The following is a 23903-nucleotide window of genomic DNA, read 5'->3' as shown; positions in this document are numbered from 1 at the left end:
GGCAAATCTGCCCTCTGTCCTTACCCATGGAAGCGCATGGGATCTCAGGGATCTAGGCCTCTTTTCTGGGATAAGGCACGGCGGGAGGGGGAGGGAGGGTGGTGTTCGTGAACTAGTCGCGGTCCCTTTAAGAGTAGTTTGGGGGCGTGCCAACGGGGGCGTGCCGAAGCCAGGAGGCGTGTCGAGCCGGGGCTGGCCAATCCGGGGGTGGGACGAACGCGGGGGCGGGCCTGGCAAGGGTGGGCTGGGAAGGGTTAAAGGGGCGCGCCCGCGGGTCGCGGACAGTCCGGCTGTCCCCGCCTCCTTCCGTCCGAGTGGCGCTCTCCCGCGGCTGCGCCGGCCGGGCGGCCCCGGAGACAAAGCGCCGCCGCCGCCGCCACCGAGCGGGTCCCGGGCCATGGCCGGGCCGCCTTTGGCCCCGCTTATCCCGTCCCGCTGCCGCCGCCGCCTCCCTAGGTTGCTCCGCGAGGTAAGGCCGGCCTGGTGGGGGGACCTACGGGCGGCCCTGCAAGGGGACGCGGGACCGGGCTCGGGCCGTCGTGGGCCTCGGGGTCCCCCGGCCGTCTGGGGAGACCTCTGCTGGACAGCTGCTCATTTGCGATTCCACGTCACTGGTAATTTACCCATTAGGGATCCCAGCTGCCCGGGCCGAACTTGGCCGGTGATCCCCCGCCCCATAAGGGGCCTCCGCCTCTGGCGGAACTCCGGCTCCCACCTTCTGCCGTTGACCACCTCATCTGGGGCTCTGGAGGTTCTTTAAGGGACACACCAGACACAAAGGGACAGAGGGCAGCCAGGAACAGTGCCAGACCTGGAGAACCAGCGGGGCAGCCTAGAACCTGGAGCGGGGGTCCTGGCGTCCCTGTGGCCCTGCTCGGGGAAGCGCTGGTCAGGCGCTCTTCAGGGTTCTCCGCACGTTTTTTTCTGCCTGTAGCTGCCACACCCTGTCCCCCATGCCCACTGTTAGGGGACACTTGTGGCAGCTAGATTCAGTCTCAGCACCTGCGGTCTGGCTTCTTGAATTGTGTGCCAAATTGCCATGCCTCAATTTCCCCAGAGTCCTGGGTTCTGGGTCAGCTGTGTCCCTGGAGACTTTGAGCTAATTATTTGCCATTTGGACAGCATCTTTCCTGAATGCTCACTACCTACTAAACGTTTTGCAGAATGGCTCATCAGGATTTATTCAGTCCTTCCCAGAGGGATGGATATTAATATTCTCATTTTATAAGTGAGGCTCAGCCTGACTCACTGAGGCAGTGCTTTTGGTGCCTTTCCCATAGTTTGCCAGTGGGTTTTCCTCGTTCTAGCCCATTGGACCCACTCCACAGCCCATTTGGCAGATGAAGAAACTGAGGCTGGCGAAAGTGAAGTGACAGTCTTAAGCCGAGGGGACAGCTTGGCCCTGGAACCAGAGGGAGGCCAGGCTCCCTCTAGCTTCCTGCCTGGCCATGGGCTGTTGAATCAACAGCAGTGCCCATAGCGGACTCTGAACTTCCTGGAAAACAGCATGAGTGTGAGGAGATAAGTGCGTGACCAGAACCTCCCAGAGACCAGAGCCCGCACCCCTGCTGCTTCTTTCCCTCTTGCTTTTAGCTGGGCTGGAGGAGGCAAGGGTTGGCTGGTGACCTTGGGCCAGGCTGGCCCCATTTGGGCAGTAGCAGGAGGAGGGCTGCTGAGCATCAGGTAAATTGCTCTTCCTTGGCTGTTAATGGGGTGAGGAGACCCCAAGATCAGCCCCTTTGTGCTGGCTGCCTAGAGCATATGACTCTGGGTACAGCACTGTGCCTTTGGCAAGTTACTTCACCTCTCGGTCTCCGTTTTCCACATCTATGTGTGCAGGTTGAGGAATAGATCCCTTCTTATGGGAGGGATCAGAAGATCCCTTTTGAGGGGTTTCAGAAGATAATCGTCTGATTCATTCAACAGGTATTTGAGCACCAACTACATGCCAGGCACTGGAATCCAGGCAAAAAGCCCTCTGCCCTCCTAGAACAGGCAAAGACAACCCAGGTAATTTCAGGTTGGCGTATAGGAGAGTGACGGGGGATGGGGGTGGGGGCTCATGTGTACAGGGTGGTCAGGGACCGCTTCCCTGAGGAGGTGATGGTCAAGCTGAAACTGAAGGACGAGAAGTCAGCCATGTGAAGCTAGGAGAAGGGCAGTCCAGACAGAGGGGCAAAGGCTGCTGTGTTTGAGGAACAGCAAGGAGGCCAGGGTGGCTGGAGCTGAATGAGCAAGGGGGAGAGAGGCAGGGGAGGGGAACTTGGAGGCCATGGGGAGGACCGAATTTAACACTGGGACAAGTAGGGAGCCATGGGAGAGTTTATAGTGGAGGAGGGGTGTGGTTGGACTTATCTTAACAGGATCCCTCTGTGGGGAATGGATTATAGTGGGGTCAGGGGAGGGGCTTAGGAGGGAGTTTGGCTCTTACCTTGAAGAACACAGACAGGGAAGGGGCAAGTGTGGAAGCAGGGAGACAGGAGGTGACTGTAGCTGTCTGGGCGAGTGACAATAGAGACCTAGAGTGGGGAGGTGGTAGAGGGCAGAGATTAGGCCACTGATTTGGAAGAGGTTGCGGGGGGTGGGAATCAACTGGGCCTGATGGGTGCAGAGTGGCGGTGAGGGGAGAAGCTAAAGCTATTTGCTGAGACGGAGTGCTGAGGAGAGCATTTGGCAAGGCTGCGAAGAATGTCTACAGCTACCACTGCTGAGTGTGTGCTGTGTGCCGGGCACCATGCTCTGTGCCTTCTACATAGTCACTATGCCATTGTCACAACACCCTGACTTAGGTGCTGTTATGATCCCATTTTTCAGATGTGGAAACAAAGGCCCAGAGAAGCTTAACGCTTGCCCGGGGTCACGCATCCTGGACGCTACAGAGCTGACATTTGAACCCAGAGAAGAGCAAGCCGAGACCAGACTGGGCAGAGGGCAGGGAGGCAAGCGGTGGCCTGAGAGGTAGGAGGGAGATGGGGGCAAGTAGGGTGGGTGGTTCCTGTGAGAAATGGAGCCAGGGTCCACATGGAGTTGTTGGGGTGTTGGGGAGAACGCATGAGTCCTGTTTTGCAGAGAGAGAAACTGAGGCTTAGAGCAGGGCAGCCTGTGTCTGCAGTCTGTCAGGTAGGCAGAGCAGGGATTAAACACCCTGAGCCTTCAGGGCCTCTGGCCTTGGCCCTGCTGCTAGGTCAGTCATAGCTTGTGTTGCCTCTTCCAGGAAGCCTTCCTTTACTGCTCAGGCAAGTTAGATGAGGTGGATTCAGTTGGAAGCAATTGCCCCCTCTGCTCTGGTTGCCTGGCTGGGCCCCACTATGGCCAGATGCTCCCAGGAGAGTCACCAGCCATACCTCATTCCTCCAAGCCCTGAGTAAGGCAACACCCCGGCTGGGGAATGAATGTTAATTGAGCACCTTCTGCAATCCAGGGACTTTACATGCTCTGTCTCTTGAAAAATATAGCTACTGTCCTATACAGAAGCCCCAATGAAGTGGCCATGGAAAACCCCCAGGGAAGGTATGGCCACGTTGGGGGCCCACGGTCCACCTCCCAATAAGTCCTGTCTGGCCAATGTTGCCCCCATCATGTACTCTTTCAGGGAAGTAGATAAAAATCACTGGGCCAAATGTATAGAATTAGAGTCCTCTGCTTTAAGTGAGTACACGATGCTCTCCCCATCCCCTCCCTGTAAGTGTGGGCCAAGCCCTGTCCCCTTTACCTGGATCATTTCATAACAGCCTTTTCTGCCTCTCCCTTTCCTCACTCTGCTCTGGCCTCACCGGCCTCCTGGCTGTTCCTCACAGCAGGTTCCTACCTCAGGGCCTTTGCACTTGCTGTTCCCTCAGCCTGGTATGTCCCTCACCTTCTTCAGGTCTCTGCTCAGATGTTACTTCTCAGTACTCTCCTGACTCTCATTAAAATCAAACATTCCTTTTGTCCCTAAAACCCTGGCCCCTTCCCTGCATTGTATTTTCTACAGCACTGAAGACCATCTGGCAGACATTTCACCTGTTGGTTAATTGTCTGCCCTCCTCACCTGCCACCAGCATGTCAGTACCACAAGGGCAGTGAGCTTGTTACTGCTCTATTCCTAGTGCCTGGAACAGTACCTGGCACATAGTAGGTGCTTCGTAAATGTCTGATGAATGGAGTCTCTGCAGCCCTCTGAAATAGGTTCCGTTCATATCCCCATTTCGTGGCCAGGCAAGTCAAAGCTGAGTTATGAAAGCAGAGCTGGGACCTGAAAGGGACCACGGAGAGACAGCCGGTCTGGTTTCAGGGGATGATGAAAACAGCAGTGCCTGACGAGGCCTGGGTTTGAATTTCAGTTCCGCCTAACTTGCTTTGTGCCCTTCTGCTAGTGACTAACCTCTCTGTCCTTTGTTCCCCCATCGGTCAAACAGGGGTGATGCTAGTCCCTGCCAGCTGAGGTTTGCTGCGAGATTAAATGAGTTAATATCTGTAAAACGCCTGGCATGCGCTAGTCATCCACAGTATTCTTTTGGAGGCGGCCTCTGGGCCCGGTCAGGGTTTGGGCCCTGGCTCTGCTGCTGAAGAGCTGTGTGAGCCGGGGCAGGCCGCCTCTGCCCGGGGAGCCTCAGCGTCCTCGCCTGCGCAAGAGGGGCGTGGAGGGTGGCAGCCAGGCCGCGGGGCGGGGCGAGGGGGGGGGCGGGGCCGGGTGACCCGGTGACCCGGTGGGGTGGCGGCTGCCGGCCGCGTGAGTGAGTAACCGCTGTGCTGGTTGGGGACAGGCCCCGGCCCCCGCCGCCATGAAGCTGAACGAGCGCAGCCTGGCCTTCTACGCCACCTGCGACGCCCCGGTGGACAACGCGGGCTTCCTGTACAAGAAGGGCGGCCGGCACGCGGCCTACCACCGCCGCTGGTTCGTGCTGCGCGGCAACATGCTCTTCTACTTCGAGGACGCGGCCAGCCGTGAGCCCGTGGGCGTCATCATCCTGGAGGGCTGCACGGTGGAGCTGGTGGAGGCCGCCGAGGAGTTCGCCTTCGCCGTGCGCTTCGCGGGCGCCCGGGCCCGCACCTACGTGCTGGCCGCCGAGAGCCAGGCCGCCATGGAGGGCTGGGTGAAGGCGCTGTCGCGGGCCAGCTTCGACTACCTGCGGCTCGTGGTGCGCGAGCTGGAGCAGCAGCTGGCGGCCGTGCGGGCCGGGGGCTGCCCGCTGCCCCCGCGCCGGCCCCGCGCGCTCCCGCCCAAGGAGAACGGCTGTGCCGTGTGGAGCGCCGAGCCCCCCGCCGGCTCGCGGCCTGGCCCCGTGCCCCCGCCCTTGCCCCCCCGGCGGCGGGCCTCGGCGCCCAACGGGCCCCTCCACGCGGCCTCCTTTGCCCGGCTACACGAGTGGTATGGGCAGGAGGTGAGGGCGCTGCGGAGCCAGTGGCTCAGGAGCCGGGCCCAGCCCTGAGGTCGCTGGAGTGGGGGGCCTGTTTCTGGACGGACCCCAGACGCGGGCCCCAGCCTCACAGGCCCTGCCCCGAGAGAGAGACCGGGAGGCCTGGTCCCGAGGGAAATCCGGTGGCCCCGCTCTCCGGGACTCTGCTCTGACAAGACGCTGGGTTCTGAGGGCTGCTTGAGGGCTGGTGTGACTCCGCACGGGCCACGGCCCCGATTCCACGGAGGATCCAGGGCCTGGGGGAGCCTCCTGAAGCCCCACGGCTGGTTTCGGGGGGAACTCCAGCCCCAGGCCACGCCGGAGTCACCCGGCCAAGGCCTCTTGCTGGTAACGGGCCCCCGCTGGGGTGACTGGGACTACATGAGGATCTGTGGCCTGAAAGGCGATGCCCGCGTCAGCCTTGGGCCCGGCGGCTCCTGACTGGACCACGACGTGGACAGAGAGAGCCTTGGCTGTGCCACCCCACACCTGGGTTTGACCTCCTTTTGCTCCAGGCCGCCTGGCCGTCTCCAGCAGCAGTTGCAGAAGGTGGCGCAGGCGCAGGTTTTATTGCGAGACCCGTATGGTGAGATTGCCTAGTCCCAAGGGCTCTTGGCTTGGAGTGGGGCCCGGGCCGGACTTTACCCTGGGCGTCAGCCAGGCCTTGAGAAGGTACTCCTGGCGCAGTAGCTGCCCTGTGGCTTGGGCCAGGTCTGTGTCCCTGTGGCGGTTCTCACATGCCCTCCTGACACTCCTTAATCACATCCTTCGTCTGCTTCTCCTGGAGCCGGAGCCTGGGGTGGGGCCTCTCAGTTCACCTGACCTTGTCCAGTCCTGGGCTAGGCAGCCATGGCCTGAACGGACTTTTCCAGCAGGTTTCCCCAGGGAGGGGTGGCTGTGAGCTGACTCAGCACCCAGAAAAGGCCCGGGTGCTGATCTGGTACAGCAAAGAAACAGCTGCCAAGCTGTGTTTGGCTTCTGGAACCCCCTCGTTCCATGACAGCTCCAGCCCACCTCCACCCCCGATATTCTGATGGGGAGACCAGGTCTTGATTTGCTTCAAGGCCGACTGCTGTTTCACTGTACTCACCACAGTGGCCATTCTTCATCCAGGGAGAATCTCGGGGGGGCTGGGACACCCCCCGGCCTTCAAGCTGGGTTATGTTTACAGTCCTCAGTACCCCACAATGGGGACCACCTGAGGACACATATGCCCCAACCTGTATTTCCCCAGACGGTCCCTCTTGGGTACAGACAGACTTGGCCCTGAGGCCCTTTCCTGCTGTCTTTGGAGACCCTGGAGCTTGGGGAAGAAAGGGGGCTGTCTGTGTGTCTGCAATCACCAGCTCACTGCTGGCTCAGTTGACTGGGGCTTCAGTTTTAATTTAATTTTTAATACTTAGGGTGGTTTTCTTCCCTAGCAATGGAGCTTGGCGTTTTTGCTGCTTTTGTTTCTTGTTGGCTAGTTGGAAGGGATGGGGTGCCCCAGCTCTGGGCTTGGCTGGGGGTGGGGGGCAGTTGGCACTGGCCCCAGGAAGAGGGCCAGGAGCCTTGGTTGGAGACAAAGGCACCTCAAGAATCTCACCAGGTTCTCTACCTTCTCCCAGCAAGTCCGGCTCTCCTGACAGGTGCCTCTGGGGTCTTTGTACACTCCCATCTCCTCCTCCCTGAGTCCTGAGTAGTGGAGGTGGGGGATGGCTGCTTTTGTTCATAGATTCTGGGTCTCTGCAGAGGTTACGAGCTGCCCAGAGCCCATGTCCTGGCCCCAGCTGGTGGGGTGAGGTGTTGACCCCAAACCTGGTGCAGGTGTACAAGCTCTATAAAGGTACAATGCCTGTCCCCTCCCCCCCCCCCCCCAAAAAGCACAAGATGGGGTCAGGCTGCCTCCGTAGTTGGGTGGGGACAGAGATATCTGGCAGCCTGGAAGGAGGATGTAAAGGCTGAAATAAAAAGTTGTCAAGTAATGGCTGGTTGTGTCCTTTTTTCCCATCAAAATCTTTGATTGATTTGCCTGGTACAGTAGGCCCCACAGAAGAAGTGACTAGTGTGTGCTGAGTGCCCCATGCCTGATACCTGCCAGGCACATTCTCAACCTGTTATGGCAGATACCACCTCCATTTACAGATAAGGAAACCGAGACTCAGGTTAAGAAAGCTGCTAAGTTCACATAGCTGAAAAGTGTCAGAGCAGGGATGTAAACCTCTTGAATCCTAGAATTTGAGGGGGGATGGGAGTTGTAAAGTTCCTTTTCCGAGAGGAGAGAAGGCAGAGGGAAAGGTGAGGATTTAAAAGTCAAGTGGGCTGAAGGTCTGACAGTTGGGAGGGGCGTCAGGGATGGCAAACGGAAGAGTCAGAACCTGCCTCTGCTCACTGACCAGTTCGTGGTGCCTGCTGGGGGCCTGGAGTGCCGGGAATTCTGGAACCAATGCTAGTTCAGGGGGAAAGATTCTGTAATTGATTAGTGATGTCTGCTATGAGCACGGTAGTGGTGCTCATGCTATGTATCTTAGACTCATGGAGCCTGTTTGCTGGGCTAATGGGGGATTCACAGATGGGAAGGGGCTGGCCCAAGGTCACCCAGCATGATGGACTAGGCCCTAGGTCCTCTAATGTGGATTCAGAACCCGAGTCACATGTCTCCCTTGCCAGCCTGGAAAAATCGTGCACATTTAGGAAAATGTGGCTTAGGATGAGCAACCTATAGTCCTCAGTCCACAGGACAAGTTCAAGAATAAGAAATGATGGGGCGCCTGGGTGGCGCAGTCGGTTAAGCGTCCGACTTCAGCCAGGTCACGATCTCGCGGTCCGTGAGTTCGAGCCCCGCGTCGGGCTCTGGGCTGACGGCTCAGAGCCTGGAGCCTGTTTCCGATTCTGTGTCTCCCTCTCTCTCTGCCCCTCCCCCGTTCATGCTCTGTCTCTCTCTGTCCCCAAAAAAATAAATAAACGTTGAAAAAAAAAAAATTAAGAATAAGAAATGAAAGCTATCAAGGTCAGGGAATCAGGCCACTGTGAGCATTCTGTGTATGCTGAGTAATTACTCCCACCTCTCCTGGGACCACAGCTGACATGGGAGCTGGGGAAGTGGTTCCCCACACAAGCTGAGTCAGGGTGCCATCTGTGGTGTTTGTGACCACAACCTCTGCAGGGCCTGGGGTATAGGATGGGGGAAATAGCAGGAGAGAGCCCCAAGAGGGGGGGGGTCACAAGAGTGCCCTCATCTGCTAGGCTTTTTAGGGCTGGAATGCTTCCTTGCAAGCAACTAAAAGGGGGAGGGGGGACAGTCAATACCTAAGTGTTGGGCACCCGCCTGATTATATGTCAGTGTGTCCTCTTGACTGACGGGGCATGTTTGGGGCACATGGTCTAAGGATGACTAAAACATCCCAGAAGCATGACAAAGTAGAGGAAATTGTCCTTAGTCCTTGTGGGGGATACTGTTATATATGCAGCAGAAATATTCTGAGAAGCCACTTAGGGTAGGGGTGAGAACCTCAAGGAGGGTGATCAGGCTGGAAGTTATAGGCCGGTTGCCCATATCCATCCGCCCTAAATGGTTAGTTGTACTGCTCCCATTGAACTTTCGGGGATCAGCTAAACTTTAGCTGCTAAACCATAAGATACCTAAATAAAGCTAACCAAAGAGGTAAAAAATCTGTACCCTGAAAACTAGAGAAAGCTTATGAAAGAAATTGAAGAAGACACACACAAAAAATGGAAGAGTATTCCATGCTCCTGGGTAGGAAGAACAAATATTGTTAAAATGTCAATACTACCCAAAGTAATCTACGCATTCAGTGCAATCCCTATTAAGGTAACACCAGCATTATTCACAGAGCTAGAACAAACAATCCTAAAATTTGTATGGAACCAGAAAAGACCCTGAATAACCAAAGTAATGTTGAAAAAGAAAACCAAAGTTGTTTTTCACAATTCCGTACTTCAAGCTGTATCACAAAGCTGTAATCACTAAGACAGTATGGTACTGGCACAAAAACAGACACACAGATCAATGGAAAAGAATAGAGAACCCAGAAATGGACCCACAACTGTACGGCCAACTAATCTTCAACAAAACAGGAAAAGAATATCCAATGGAAAAAAGACAGTCTCTTCAGCAAATAGTACTGGGAAAACTGGACAGTGACATGGAGAAGGATGAAAGGGACCACTTTCTTACACCTACACAAAAATAAATTCAAAATGGATGGAAGACCTAAGTGTGAGACAGGAAACCATCAAAATCCTAGAGGAGAAAACAGGCAGCAATCTCTTTGACCTCGGTCACAGCAACTTCTTACTAGACACGTCTCTGGAGGCAAGGGAAATAAAAACAAAAATGAACTACTGGGACCTCATCAAGATAAAAAGCTTCTGCACAGCAAAGGAAACAATCAGCAAAACTAAAAGGCAACCGACAGAATGAGAGAAGAGATTTGCAAATGACATATCAGATAAAGGGTTAGTGTCCAAAATCTATAAAGAACCTATCAAACTCAACACCCAAAAAACAAATAATCCAGTGAAGAAATGGGCAGAAGACATGAATAGACACTTTTCCAAAGAAGACAGCCAGATGGCCAACACACGCATGAAAAGATGCTCAACATCCCTCATGAGAGAAATATAAATCGAAACCACAATGAGATACCTCCTCACACCTGGCAGAATGGCGAACATTAACGACTCAGGCAACAACAGATGTTGGTGAGGATGCGGAGAAAGAGGATCTCTTCTGCATTGTTGGTGGCAACACAAGCTGGTGCAGCCACTCTGGAAAACTATGAGCCACTATGGAAATTCCTCAAAAAATTAAAAATAGAACTACCATATGACCCAGCAATTACAGTACCGGGTATTTATCCAAAGGCTACAAAAATGCTGATTCGAAGGGGGCACATGCACCCCAATGTTTAGAGCAGCGCTATCAACAATAGCCAAAGTACGGAAAAAGCCCAAATGTCCATTGACTGACAAATGGATAAAGAAGATGTGGCGTATATATACGATGGAATACTACTCGGCAATAAAAAAGAATGAAATCTTGCCATTGGCAACAACATGGATGGAACTAGAGTGTATTATGCCGAGCTTTGAGGGAAACATTTTTGTTATCTGCAGCCAGAGGCTTCCTAGCAGGTAAGCTTGAGTGACTTCAGCTGTCCCCTCTAAGGAGTGTGGCCCTAGGTGACCCAACATAGGGCTACTGTCAGCACAGTGGGGTGAAGGTTAGTGCAGGAGTGGTATTTCCCATGACATCCTTTCCCTGGAAGCCTTCCATCCCTTCTTCTGAGCGAACAAATACTGAAATTTCTAAAATCTTGGCATCTAAATAGAAACCCTTCAGCAGCAGTAAAATGAAACACTGCTTGGGGAGCCTGGGTGGCTCAGTCGGCTAAGCATCCAACTCTTGATTTCGGCTCAGGTCACGATCTCTCCATTTGTGAGACTGAGCCCCGAGTCCAGCTCTGTGCCGAGCATGAAGCCTCTGCTTAAGATTCATTCTCTCTCTCTCTGTCTCCCTCTCTCCCCCTCCTGCTTGCACACACACACTCTCAAAAAAAAAAAAAAAAAAAAAAAAAAGATAAACTGCTTAAGCCCAGCTCCAAATTTGTGTTTTCTAATGAAGACGCTTTAAACAGTGGGCCCATGAACTGCTTTGAACTCAGGGCCTCGGAACAGTTGCCCACTCCCGACAGAGGGTCAGAGCCGCCTCAGCCCCGCCCAGCGCAGCTGGGGGCAGTGCAGCTGCTGTCTGGCTGTCCAACCCGGAGCAGCTCTGGAGGCACTTGGGTGCCGTGGCCGCTGCCACTGCACTCCCTCCATGGTCCGAGGGAACTGTTGTTATGGTTTCTCTGGTCGTGGGGTCAAGCGCCCAGGGCAGGGCACCCGGGCCTTCAGGCCGTAGCTCCTGGACAGCAGGGACCAGGTCTGCGGCTGGTGCGCCCCCCAGGGTGTGGCTCTGAGATGCCAATCACCGCCTCCCCTGAATCTTCCCTCCCTGTGGTTGCCTGGGCAGGAATTGGTCCTCAGACACAAGCTGAGCCGGGCCGGGTCCTGGGAACTTCGAGTTGGGGGGAACAGACTAAATTGGGTGTGAGGTAGCCTTAGAGAGAGACAGTGCAGCGGTCCAAAGCCCGGCTGATTTCACAGGGTTTCCTCTGGATCTTCCCAAAAAACTGTTTGCACATCTTTAAGTGGCTCAAAATCCCTCTCAACCCAAGTGTTCCAGCCTATGCCAAGACGCCCAGTGAACGCTCGTTCTGTTTCACCAGCATCTTTCCTGGAGCCTGGCACACCGGTGGGGCCAACAAAATGAAATAAGTAGAACTGCCTCCCATTTACTGACACCTCTGATGGCCTAGTCACCTGGGGGTAGGTCTTAAAATGCAGATTCCTGGGCCCTGGCTCCTGGAATTATGGGTCAGTAGGTTGGGGCAGGGTTTAGGAAGCTGCATTTTGAGTAGAAAACAGGGATTGTAGGGGCACAGCTTAGGAAATGCTCATTTAATCTTCAAACTTCTTAAAAAAATTTTTAAGTTTTTGAGAGACAGAGAGAGAGAGACAGAGCATGAGCAGGGGAGGGGCAGAGGCGGGGGGCACAGAATTTGAACCAGGCTTCAGGCTCTGAGCTGTCGCCATACAGCCTGATTCGGGGCTTGAACTCATGAACTGTGAGATCATGACCCAGGCTGGAGTTGGATGCTTAACCGACTGAGCCACCCAGGCACCCCTGAAAGAAACTTCTAAGGCAGTGTAGTAGCCAGCCCCCATGATGGGCCTTGGTGGGCCTTGCCTCCTGGGGTCCGCGCCTTTGTGTTGTCCCCTCCCACACGGAATCACAGCAGGCCCGTGTGAGGCTTGCAAATCTAGGTCACAGAAGACACTGCAGCCTCTGCCTTGCTCACTCTTGGCTGCCATTTGTGGGGACACATGAGCAGCCCTGACAGAGGAACTGAAGCCCTCCAGGGATGGCCAGCACCAGCCTGCCTGTCATGGGAGAGCACCATCTTGGAAGCAGATTTTGTAGCCCTAGAGCAGCCTTTAGATGACTGCAGCCCCAGATGACAGCTTAATGGTGACCTCCAGAGGGACCCAGGAGCGAGCACCACCCAGTGACGCCACTCCCAAATTCCTGACCCACGGAGAGTGAGAGATAAATGTTCACTGTTTCAAGCCACTAAGTTTTGGCATTGTTATATGGTAACAGACAACAAACACAGGCAGATACTATTATGATCTTGTCCATTTTACAGATAAGGAAGCTTTCATGGAAGGACCTTTGATTACCTGATAGCGGACAGTCAAACCAAAAGCCAGTGCTTTTAACAACGAACCCTGGGGGACTGGAGAAGGTCATAAAACCAACTGTCTTATCCCTTCATTGTGGCAGATGGGGAAACTGACCTGGGGTGAGGAGTCACCTTGGCTAATGTCGCTCAAGGTGGTGATCCCTGCCCCATCCCTCCCGCTCTTGGGTTTGCAGGGGTGACTTCAGCCTCCAGGGCGCCTGCAAAGGCGGCCCAGTTTCTAGGGCAACACATACCCTGTGCTTTTAGCTGTGGAGAGCTTGGCCTTTAGAATGATCTCTAGAATAACTACCCTAGCAGGCATGGGTCAATCAGCTAGGTGAGGTCCGGCTTGTTCATTCACTGGGAGGAGACGGGAGGTAGGGCTGCCGGCCCAATGCAGGAACTAGGAGCAAAAGGAGGGCAGGGGTGGGAAGCAAGGACCACAGAGGCCCAAGGGTCAGGGCCTATGATGGGGATGGGCTCTGCAGCTCTCCTCTGGCATGCTGCCTCCCCAGGCAGATGGAACCTCCAAACGTCCTAAGTCTGCAAGTCTGACCATAGCAACCCCCTGCCTCACACCGTCCAAGGCTCCGGGTGCCCTCAGGAGAAAGGCATATTTCCCACCATGCTCCAGGGGGCTTCAGGATCTGACCCTCATCCCTCTTCCTCCCTCCTCCCCAACTTCAAATTCCAGCCTCCTTTGGACCCATTTCCTCATGTTCTTGTCCTTGCTTCTCCTCTAACTCCTATTTCAGGTGTCACCGGAGATGTCCTCTCCTCCAGGAAGCCTTCCTGGACCCCATTACTCATGCTACTCATGGTTACCCATGTTTCTGCCATTGAATCACTGAGCACACAGTAGGCACTCAATAAATACGTATTACCCAGAGCAATGGTCACCAAATTGCCCCCAACTGAGCTCTGTGCTCTGCCCTGTCCCCTGATCTAAACCTACCACCACCTTCCTCCAAAGCCTTCCCCGCCTTCTCATTCCTCTCTGGTCTCTCCACTCCCCACTTGCCCTTACTCCCTAGTTCAGAATTCCACATTTCTGTGTTTTTACTGCATTTTCCACTCCAGATGGGAAGCAACTGCAGACAATGTCAACACCAAAGATGATGGCCCAGGATGGAGCTTTAGTTCCCAGAGGCTGGGGGCACCTGCTTCTGAGGGTTCTTAGGTGGCTAGTGTGTGTCAGATGTGGCTTCTCCTCTCCTGCCCCCACTATACCACGGGATTTCTGACTTCTGTTTTTCCAGAGCTGTGAACCGAGGGTCCAAAGGGGCAGCCCTTGGCTTTGATTAACTTGAATCCTTACAACCACTTTACAGGGAAGGTGCCACTATGGTCACTTCCACTGTAAAGCTTGGAAAACCGAGGCACAGAGCAGGTTAGACACTTTCCTAAGGTCCTACAGCTCCGACAGGTGGAGCCAGGGTTGAAATAAGGAGGTCTGGCCCCTCGCCCCAAGCTCTCGACTCTCATCCTTCTCCTCTCCAACTCTGAGCAAAGGCCAGGACCGCCTGAAACGTCACCCTTAATGGCTAGCTTGGGACATCCATGGATAGGGGCCATGGCTTTACCTGATGCCGCCCACCCTCCCTGGATGGGGTGCTTGGGTGTCTTAGGGGCCACCCTGCTGCGTTTGGAGCAATTCCTTATCCTAACCAATTAACAATTTTATTCCCACTTTAAGGTCGTACAGAAGGTTTCTAGACAAAGAGCAAAGATCTGTCTTGGGACACCAGGTGGCCTTGGCTCATGGGTGAGTAATGCCACTTCAGGGACTCTCTTGAAGCTACTGGTCAAGAAACAACAAACCTCCTGCAGCCTGATGCACAGATTCACTATCACAGGTTGAAAGAACGCAACCCCTCCCTGATCATGATAACAGTAAGTAATATTGAGCCCTTAGGTGCCATATAGTCTTACATATTTTACAAGCATGATTATTCTTCCTAATCACCTTCTGAGCTTGCTGCTGTGATATTCCATTTTCATAGAAGCGGAAACCAAGGCCCTAGTTATACAGCTTGGATAGGGGCGATGCTGTGTTGGTGACTAGGAAGCTCCTCTTGGCATTTTCCTATCAGGAAGCGGGGGGCACCTGCTACTCACTCCATTGAGGTGGGCACAGCTTGTAAACTGGTTGGTCGTAGGGCCATGACCTGTGGCCACTGATCTGGGGGCAGGGCATGATCTCGGCCCCAGAGTTTAACTTGATTCCACCCTGCTGCACTGAGGAGAAAAATGGATTCCAATCCTTCCATTTCCCTTTGCTGGAGCCCGTAGCACAATCACCAACAGAGATGCCCGTAGGACCCAGGCAGGTGGCACAGGTGAGGGCTGACGCAGTTCACAGGCAAATGTCCTGTCTAAAGGGGGGGATCTGCTCCTCAGCTAGCTGCGGTCACACTGGAACTTTGGTCCAGCGTGGCCAGACAGATCTACAGTTTCCAAGAGAAGCCGGTAATTGAGATTTTTGTGTGACATGCCCCCATATTTTAATGGTGGCAAACTAATTAAAAGGTCAGTTTTAAAAAATACTGTTTTGTAAAATGCCTCTGAGGGCCAGACTGGACCCCCAATTTGCCTCCCCAGCTGCAGAACAAAGCAAGCAGGACACCCAGACATTATTATACAATTCTGTATTGAGCGACGCGTTTACAGAACGTGTTTTTAAAATTTTAAACAAAGTTCATCAATCTCTCATAGAAACGGTTTTGTGGGTTTTTGTTTTGTTTTTACCGTTATAGGACGTGAACCTGACAAAGTTGTTCATGGGTCTGCTAGCTTTAAGTACAACAGGATTTCTGTGTTCAAAAGACTATCCTAAGTGCTTAATCAAATCCCGTCACACAAAAGCCAGATTTAGTCCTCTAAGATCTGTAGTCTACGGGTGAGCCTGCGTTTCAATGTTGGATGGGTTTCGACAGTAGAAAGCGGTGTGTTCCCTCACGGTTGTCTTGTGACAGGGCGGCGGTGGCTAAAAGGAGACGTTTCGTTTGTTCCAGATTTGATTACTCTGAAAATTGGTCAGTTTCCTATTGTCAAAATATAAAAATACCTTCCTCTGGATAAAAATGTATACAGTGGAAAACTCTTCAATGCATAGCCTGGGTGTGTGGAAAAGGACGTTTTCCTGCAGGGTTTGCGTTGTTCTTCACTGATTGGTGTGGAGACTGCAGCCTGGGCTGGGTGCATGAGAGTTGAGATTTCTGGAACAGCCCTCAATTGTCCCCTTCTGATCACTGGGTTTTACTGGCCTCGTTTCGAAAATGCTTGCTGCATCCTTGAGACCCACCAGCCGTCTCCCCCTGGCATGGGATCGGTACCGATTATGGCCACCTTTTCATCGTCATTCTGGATTCAGCTGGGGAGTCAACCAACTCAGCCTTCCCACAGAGAGTTTGAAAAAGGAAAAGAAATAAAAACGGGAGAGAGACAGAGAGAGAGAGAGGGAGAGAGTCAAAAACCAACATGGTGGCAGTTCCATCCAAACGGGGAACTCTCCTGCCAGAGACCCTGACGACGAAGATGCTAGAGGAAGGGCTTCTCCGAGTTGGGGGGATGGAGTCTTTGCTCCCCAAAAGGTCGTGCGCTGGGAGGCAGGAGGGTAGACTTAGAGGCTGGGGTATGGTGGCCATGCCATGAACTCAACCTTCTCGCTTTGTTCTGGACTTGGGAGTTGCAGATGCCTTCCAGAAACAGCACCTGGGTCAACTTGAGAGAGAAGATGGCAAGAAGGAGGGCTGGGGTCCCTAGATAGATGAATCTACTTTTTGGTGCTGGGTGCTTGTGGGACGACCATCGCTATTATTTTCTTAAAACACAGGGAGGGAGAGATGGTGGCCACAGTCCTGCTCTGGAAAGCCAGTGGGGAAACTTCCTGTGCCGTGGCCACGATTCAGGTTGGGGAACGGGGTCACTCTGGCTCAAATGCTGCCCTCCAATCACCTGACCCCACGCCCAGCTTTCCAAAGGATCCAGAAACACATCTCGTCTACAGATGGACAGGCTGGGTGTCCGACCTCCGTGGCCCACAGGCTTCTGACTGGAGGGAGGAGAAGTAGTTTGTTTTGTACCAGGTCACATCTCGGGTAGGATGGCCGGCCACAGCCCACATCTCTACAACACTTACAACGGCACGGGACGTTCTGTGTTATCAAGGTTGCAAAACAGACCACCAGAATGAAACACATCCTCAACGGCATTGAGGTTTTCATTTAGAGTCTTTTGGACTTTCTCTTTTCAGCACGGTTTCTGGAAGGGCAGTAGCAGTGTGCTGTGTCTCACAGACAGATGTGGCAAAAGACCGCAGTTCAAGGGTCATCTAAATTTTGGTCAGTCTTAGAGTGTTTTGTGATGGCTTTGAACAATTGTCTTCTTTTAATCTCATCTAGTGGCAAAAACGACACAACTTCGGTGTATACTTCGCAACAGTTGTGACCGCATCCTGATTTTATAACTCTCTGTAATATCAAAACAGCATTGGCTGGGAATAAATTCCAAAGGATCCTTTATTAAAATATCTAAAAGAGGTCTATAAATATTTATTTTTCTAAAAGAGTTTGGAGTTTCCAGGTGAGAATGTGGTGCCACATCGCTTGTGCCTCCCGCAGAGAGGCCAGGGTGGAGAAGGGGGCGCCCCGCGGGCGGCGGGTGCCAAGGAGAGGCGGTGGTGGCACACGCCCCACCCGCTCCTGCGCCGCGTCCCAGAACTAGGGTTACGACAGAAAACGTAAACTGCATCACACTGCTGCCCACATTTTGATGGTCGAGTTCCTCCCTTCCTTCCCCCACCCTGCCTGGCAGAGCGAGTGAGAGAGGGAAGGGCGGCCCCCCGTGTGCCCCCTGCCCTCGTGCGCCCGGCCGCCTTCAGAACTCCCACTCCAAGGCCTCCTCCCGATTGGCGGCCCTCTCTAGCCGGTAGATGATGCTGTTCAGGTTGGCCATCTTCTCATGTCGCCGCTGCAAGTTGGGGTTCACCTTGGCGCTGGGGTGCAGGGCCCCAGCCGTGTCGGCAGTGGGGCTGGCGCTCGGCACTTTGGCGGGAGGGGCGCCGGGTGGGGATGGGGAGATGGGGGCTGAGGAGGAGGGGACAGGTGACACAGACATCATGAGGCCCGGTGAGGAGGCGGCTGAGGGTGAGTTCAGCGACACCTCCAGGCTGCAGCGTGAGGACTCGGAGACCGACTTAAAACTCAGAGGGTCCGGGTGTAGCCGCTCCCCACCCTCGCTCTCCTGGGGGGGCTGCAGTGAGGGGCAGTCTGGAGTGGTCCCGCCTGGAAGGAGGAGCCCTGGGGCCACTTTCGGGAGTCTGTCATTACCCGGATGGTCGGGATGCGCCTCTTTGGGGGAACCTTGGCCTTCGTCTGGCTCCCCTGGGTCCCGGAGCTGGTTTCCCGCCTCTTCCTCTGCATCCTCCTCAGTCTGTTCCTGCTTAATCCTCACCTGGGCCTTGTCCTGGGTGGTCGGGGGTATGACGCGCTCCTCAGAGCCCTCCTGAGGCTCCAGCTCCTTCACAGGAGGCTTCTGGTCCTCAGCCTCAGAGTCAGGGCTCTGTGGGGTAGGGTCTGGGCGGGAGTGGCCTGGTGGCAGGACGCCGGGACCCCCACTGGGGTCGAGGTCTGGTTCGTCTTGGGTCCCCTCCACCAACATCTCCCGGCGCATCCGGGACCTGGGGCAGAGATGGCGGTGAGCGAAGGGCTGGCCGGGGGACCTGGCTAACCCTAGATTCGATCCCGACAAGTGGCATTTTGTCCCCACCCACTTCCCCAGGGGCTCACTAAGCACTAAGTTTCTTCGCAGGTGGCATCTGAGTGAGCCCCGTCAACAACCTTACGAGCAGGTGCTATTCTTATTCCTTCTTCGCGGAGGAGGAAACAAGCCTCCGAGATGTTGAGCGACCTGCTCCGGGTCACACGGCCAGTAAGGAGCAGAGCCAGGGCTTGAACTCAGGACTGCTGGATCCCAAAGCTCATGACCTAGACCTGTGCTGCCCAGTACAGTAGCCACTGGCCACACGTGGCTCTTGAGCATTTGAAACGTGGCTAGTCTGAACTGAGATGTGCTCTAAGGGTGAAAATACATACTGGATTTTGAAGGCTTCCTACAAAAAAAGTAGAAGGTCTCATGAATGACGTTTTTATGTTAACTGCACATTGAAATGGTTACTTAGGCTAAATAAAACAAATTACAATTAATTTCGTGTGTTTCTTTTTATTTATTTTTTTTAATGTGGCTCCCAGAAAACTTTAAATGCCACGTGGCTCGCATTATATTTCTTTTGGACGGCACCAGTCTAGAGTATTTCTTGAAGCCAAACCCAGATCTAGTTTGTGGCCCCAACTCTCTGCTTCCTTCCTGGAGGGACTCTTAGACGTCAGCCCAGAAGGGGAAGTGTGGAGAGTGACTTGTCTGGACCACCACGGTGCGCACGCCAGAGCTAGGACCAGAACCTGGGTAGCCCCAATTCCAGTCCAGAGCTCACTCTCTCTCTCTCTCCCTGCTTCAACCGCTTCCCTGCTGTCAGAGGGAAACTTGGTCTTGGGGCTAACCCCAGCAATTATCTTCCTAAAGACAAATGAGGGTCAGAGAGGTTGAACGGCTTGTCCAAGGTCATAGAGCAAAAGGGCTTCCTCAGCACCTTAAATGCTGTGGCCCTCTGCCCATTTATATTAAACTACATGTTACTGATATATAATACTAACAATTTAAATTGTAATTATAAACATCATAATAATGGGTGCTTATCATGTATCAGGCACCAGGCCAAACACTGTTTGCAGACTATTTCATTTATTTTTCATAATAACCTCATGAGAGAGATACTAGTCTCATTCCTATAGATACAGGAGACAAGGCTCAGAGAGGCACATGCTCACAGAGTGAGCATTTGGGCCGGGAACCCAGTTATCTGGCTATACTCTCCTGCCTCCCTGGCTCCCTGCCCAGGTTGGGGACGGAGTGCCATCCCAGGATCCTGGGCCTAGAAGGACTGTGAGGGGTCATTTGCTTCAGTCCCCAGTCTCTCCACAAAGGTGGCCTTGCCCACCTTTCAAGGGACTCTACCTTCACCCTCAGTCTCCTCTAGAAGGAATAGCTGCTGGAACCAGGGAGAGCCCTAGTGGTTTCCACTGAGGTGGGATTGATCGGATGGGGGTTAGAACGGCTCAGTGCCTGAAGTCCCATCGTTAGAACTTCCAAACTGTAGCTCAAATATAAATGTGAGGCGACTAGTCATTCACACCATAGTATAAACTAGTCTTTTTTCTTTTTCTTTCTTCTATTTTTTTTAATTGCTTTAAAAAAATTTTTTTTAACGTTTATTTTTGAGAGAGACAGAGGGAGAGTGGGGGAGGGGCAGAGAGGGAGGGAGACACATAACCTGAAGCAGGCTCCAGGCTCCAAGCTGTCAGCACAGAGCCCGAAGCGGGGCTCGAACTCACAGACCGCGAGATCATGACCTGAGCTGAATGCGGAAGCTCAACCGACTGAGCCATCCAAGTGCCCCCCCGCCTTTTTTTTTTTTTTTTAATTCCTGACTCTTAAATCTATAGCAGGGTCTCCCTGGTAATTTATTCTCAAAACATCCTGTTGTTCACCTTTCCCAGAGTTCACTGCAGTTTGTAATGATACATTAATATCAGTGCTCATTTAATAGTGACCTTCCCTGCTGATAAGAGATGCTAAGGGCAAGGACTCTGTCTTGTTTTCTTCAGTGCCTGGTACAGAGTAGGTGCTCAATAAACATTTACCAAATGAAACAATATATTCTTCTGTAACTCTTTGAGAGCAGTTTCTTTTGGGAGTGTAATTCTCTCTGCTTCTTGGTGCAAATTCCTTGTCATCCTTCAAAACCCAGCTCAAATGCCACCTCTTCTGGGAAGTCTTCCCTGGACGGAATTCTCTTTTTCCTTAGCCCCTTATTCTTTCCTGTTTTATAGCAATTAAACTGTAGTAACACTGTCTGGTTCATAATTTTAAGCTCTATAAGGCCAGGGATATTGGCTTTGAACCCCTGTATCTCCAGATCCTGGATCACTGTGCTTACATTGCTAACTATTTGTTGAATGAATATGTTAGATAAAAGTGGAGTGCTCAGTTCCTGTGGGGAACAAGAGGGGAGAGGATATCCCCATATCCCCCAGGAAGGGAAAGGGGATATAAGGATTTAAGGACCTATGTCATTTGCTGTTTAGAAGGCTCCAAGTCTGAGCCAGATCATAAGCAGTAATATTTAACAACATATTTATGCCTCAAGTTTTTCATTTGATCCTTGATTCAGCATTGTGGGGTGAGTATTAGGTTCCTTATCTGTAAAATAGGGATGAGACTCAGAGAAATAGAGTGACTTGCCCAAGAGCACACGGCCAAGGTGGAACTAAACTCAGGTCTGTGTGATGCCTGTGCCGGGACTGCGGACAGAGATTTCAAATGTTTCACCTTTCTAAGCTCCTCCTTCCTCTTCTTCCTTAGGGAGCAAGACACCTTCTCTCTGCCCCTGGAATACATTGGTAGACTCTCCTTTCCTGCTCAGGCTTGGTGGGAGGAGGGGGTCCAAAGATGGTCCCTAGAATTCCACCAAGCCTTCTCCGCAGCGCTCTCCCCTGAACTCAGGAAATGAACTCAGGAACTGAATCCAGTCAATGCCCCCAGCCGGCCCTGGGACTGAACTCCCAGGAGGCCCAGCCACCACTGCAGGCCAGGGACTCCCAAGACTAGAGACTGGTGAGTGGGAGGCGGCCATAGAAACAGCAATCACTCACTCCTCCAGGAGGGTGGAGGCTAAGGGGCTGCCAGAGAGGTTCCTCTGGCCTTGCGGGGAGAGAGGCCAAGAGCCCCAAATCAGGGCCCCGACACGAGTCTCAGTGGGCTGTCAGGGCTCCTCAGGCTTGTGCCCCAAATACCATTCCTTGTCCCTTCACAGAGGCAGACACAGAGCAAACCGGATGAGTAATTAAGGCAGTGACAACAATGTCATCACCTACCCCACACCGTGTGGCCAGTATTTTGTGTAAATACGGTAGCCCACTGAATCCTCAGGACAACTCTAGGAAGCAGATCCCACTACGGTTCCCATTTTATAGGTCAGGAGACTGAGACTCAGGGAGGTGAAGTGATTTGCTCAGGTTCTCACAGCTGGAAATGGTGGAGGTGGGATTTACACCCAGGTTTGCCTGGATCTGCATCTAAACACCTAGGTAATACGGTCTCGGGTCTCCCCGCCTCTCAGAGGCCCAGCTGGGCTCCCCCAGCCCCGGCATGGGGCCACCCTCCCGGTGGGCACGCCCCAGTACTGCACCTGTAGTTGTGGAACCAGTTGATGACGGTGTTGGTCTTGAGGTTGAGCTGGAAGGAGAGGAGCTCGATGGTCTGCTGGGAGGGGTAGGGCTCCAGCTGGTAGGCCTTCTTCAGCGCCTCCTTCTCCTCGGGCGCCAGCACCACTCGGGGTTTCTTGATTTGCAGGAGGCTCAGGTCCTGGGGCTGCAGGCAGGGGCTGGGGCACTCGGAGCGGGTGGCTGGAGACTCGCTGTCGGAGCCGGTGCTAATGAGGCCGTACCTGCGCTTGAGGTAGGCTGGGGCAGGCGGGGGAGGAAGCACTGAGGGGGGCTGACCCGAGGCCCAGCCCCCAGGGGCAGCAAGCACACGGGGGCGAGGGGAGGGGGCGGCTGCAGGCTGGTGCCCCGAACTCAGGGGCCCGCTGCCACTCTCATCCTCTTCCCCCTCCTCGCTCTGCTTCCACATCCTTCCGGCCCCTCTGCCGAGAGGCCTGTCTGCTCACACCTGCCTCTAAGTCTGGCCGTTAGCACCCAGGTGTCAAGCATGCAGAGGGCTTAGCAGGGCCCTCCCAGGAAGTGCTCAAAACCGGTGCTACTCAGCGTCCTCTTGACACAAGCGTCACTGAATGTCACTGCCGTCTTGGGGGCCGGGGAAGGACATTAATGTAAACCATCCCCGTAATTGCACGTCGCACCCTCAAATTGTCAAAATGTAGGGGAGAAAACAAAGCCTACTTCAGAATGGAGGATGTACTTTAATCCTCACAGCAATGAGACTTTTATATTTTTCAGATGAAGGCGAATGAGGCACAGAGAGAGGGATTAACTTGCCCAACGTCACACAGCCAGGAAGTGGCAGGCCAAGCTCTCAACTGCAAAGCTGACAGATGCCAACAGCTCGTGTGCCCTTCACAGCCTGGCTTGGCCCTGGGCCCTTGGTGCCCTGGGTGACAACTTTTCAGTTCCTTGTATCTCATCTCCCAACCTTGAGCTTTTTAGAATCCCTTCAGCACAGCATGAGATTGGGTGGGCACACGGCAGGTGCTCAATGCCAGCTCATGTTTTCAGGGATATAATGTAAGAATCTGCAATCGCCTCCACACCCACAAGGGAGGACTCCTGTTTGCTGGACCAATTTTGTGCTTTGTTGTTCAGAATCTGGGTAATAGGCAAAGAGGGATCAGAGAGAGAGAGAGAGAGAGAGAGCGAGAGAGCATTCTGGGGAATATGCAGTTGGGACTGGCAAAGACTTTGAAGCAGCTCTGGGTGTATGGAAGGATGCTGGGAGAGGGGAGGTATTGGGATTTTCACGGGAAATATAGTAAATGTTTTAATTGCTTTCAATTATATTCTGGGGGATTGCTATGTTTGTTTGTTTGTTTGTTTTGCAGCCCGCACCAGGCTGAGGTGGGATCGGTGGGGCCCTGGGTTTATCTGTGTTACCACTACATACGGTTCCAAAGGGAAAGCCTGTAGTCACACCCGGAATACCCAGTGCTCACCTTTCTTCTCCAGCTTCTTCATGTCCCTCAGCTTCTCCACATTATGGGGGTCATTGAGCCACAGCTGCATGCGCACAAAGGGCTCCCGTCCCTTCAGGCTCAGCTTGTGCCAGGGTTTGGGCCGGGACAGCAGGTCAGACACGGAGCCCTGCGTCAGTCCCAGGATGCTCTCCCCAAACAGCCGCTGCCCTAGGGACAGGGGAGGGCAACCTGTTACCCCCAGGCTGGGAAGAGTGCTCTCAAGAGACAAGAAAAAGAGGAGAACCCGGGGATGTCTCCACTAACTCAGAAGGAAGGACCATACACACCGGGGAACCCACACCAGGTGTGAATCTGGAGGGGACTTTTCTGTAAAAAGGGGGTTGGGGTTAGGGGACCCGACAGCTACCCACAAAAACGCTTTCATAATTTAGGCCTTCTTTCCTCGTAGGAGCTTCCCTGAACGTGTCT

The 23903-nt window shown here is 53.6% G+C and overlaps 2 protein-coding genes across 14 annotated transcripts in view; one reads left to right on the top strand and one right to left on the bottom strand.

Moving 5' to 3' along the window:
- The first annotated feature begins 261 nt into the window (after positions 1–261).
- On the top strand, positions 262–21165 carry PHETA1 (PH domain containing endocytic trafficking adaptor 1). Of its 7 annotated transcripts, none has more exons than XM_045458919.1 (5): positions 269–469; positions 1281–1513; positions 1927–2010; positions 2815–2958; positions 4746–7342. In XM_045458919.1, the coding sequence occupies exon 5, from the start codon at positions 4764–4766 to the stop codon at positions 5409–5411; it is 648 nt and encodes a 215-aa protein (XP_045314875.1). In that variant the 5' UTR covers positions 269–469; positions 1281–1513; positions 1927–2010; positions 2815–2958; positions 4746–4763; the 3' UTR covers positions 5412–7342. The 7 variants fall into 7 exon arrangements, 5 of the variants coding, with proteins under 5 accessions (XP_045314872.1, XP_045314873.1, XP_045314875.1 ...); XM_045458918.1 differs by having other exon boundaries at positions 270–469; positions 1281–1525; XR_006707779.1 differs by lacking the exons at positions 1281–1513; positions 4746–7342 and adding exons at positions 14364–14560; positions 21149–21165 and having other exon boundaries at positions 273–469.
- Positions 15299–23903, bottom strand: part of CUX2 (cut like homeobox 2) — a 283465-nt gene continuing 274860 nt past the window's right edge. For 6 of the 7 annotated variants that reach the window (XM_045458911.1, XM_045458912.1, XM_045458907.1 and 3 more), the window contains 3 exons: positions 23454–23642; positions 21975–22248; positions 17169–18347 (listed from right to left, as the gene is read on the bottom strand). In XM_045458911.1, the coding sequence (XP_045314867.1) occupies positions 17546–18347; positions 21975–22248; positions 23454–23642 (1265 nt within the window). In that variant the 3' untranslated portion in view covers positions 17169–17545. Of the gene's footprint in view, positions 17140–17168; positions 18348–21974; positions 22249–23453; positions 23643–23903 lie in introns of those variants that run through there. The other variant, XM_045458914.1, reaches the window with a different exon arrangement.

This window comes from Leopardus geoffroyi, chromosome D3 (assembly GCF_018350155.1).
Source record: "Leopardus geoffroyi isolate Oge1 chromosome D3, O.geoffroyi_Oge1_pat1.0, whole genome shotgun sequence".
Lineage (NCBI taxonomy): Eukaryota > Metazoa > Chordata > Mammalia > Carnivora > Felidae > Leopardus > Leopardus geoffroyi.
The sequence above is the reverse complement of the archived record's forward strand: the minus strand, read 5'-3'. Positions and strand labels throughout refer to the sequence as shown.

Bases quoted from the DNA above. Each gene is read 5' to 3' on its own strand.
- PHETA1 (XM_045458916.1), top strand. From the start codon at position 4,764: ATGAAGCTGAACGAGCGCAGCCTGGCCTTCTACGCCACCTGCGACGCC.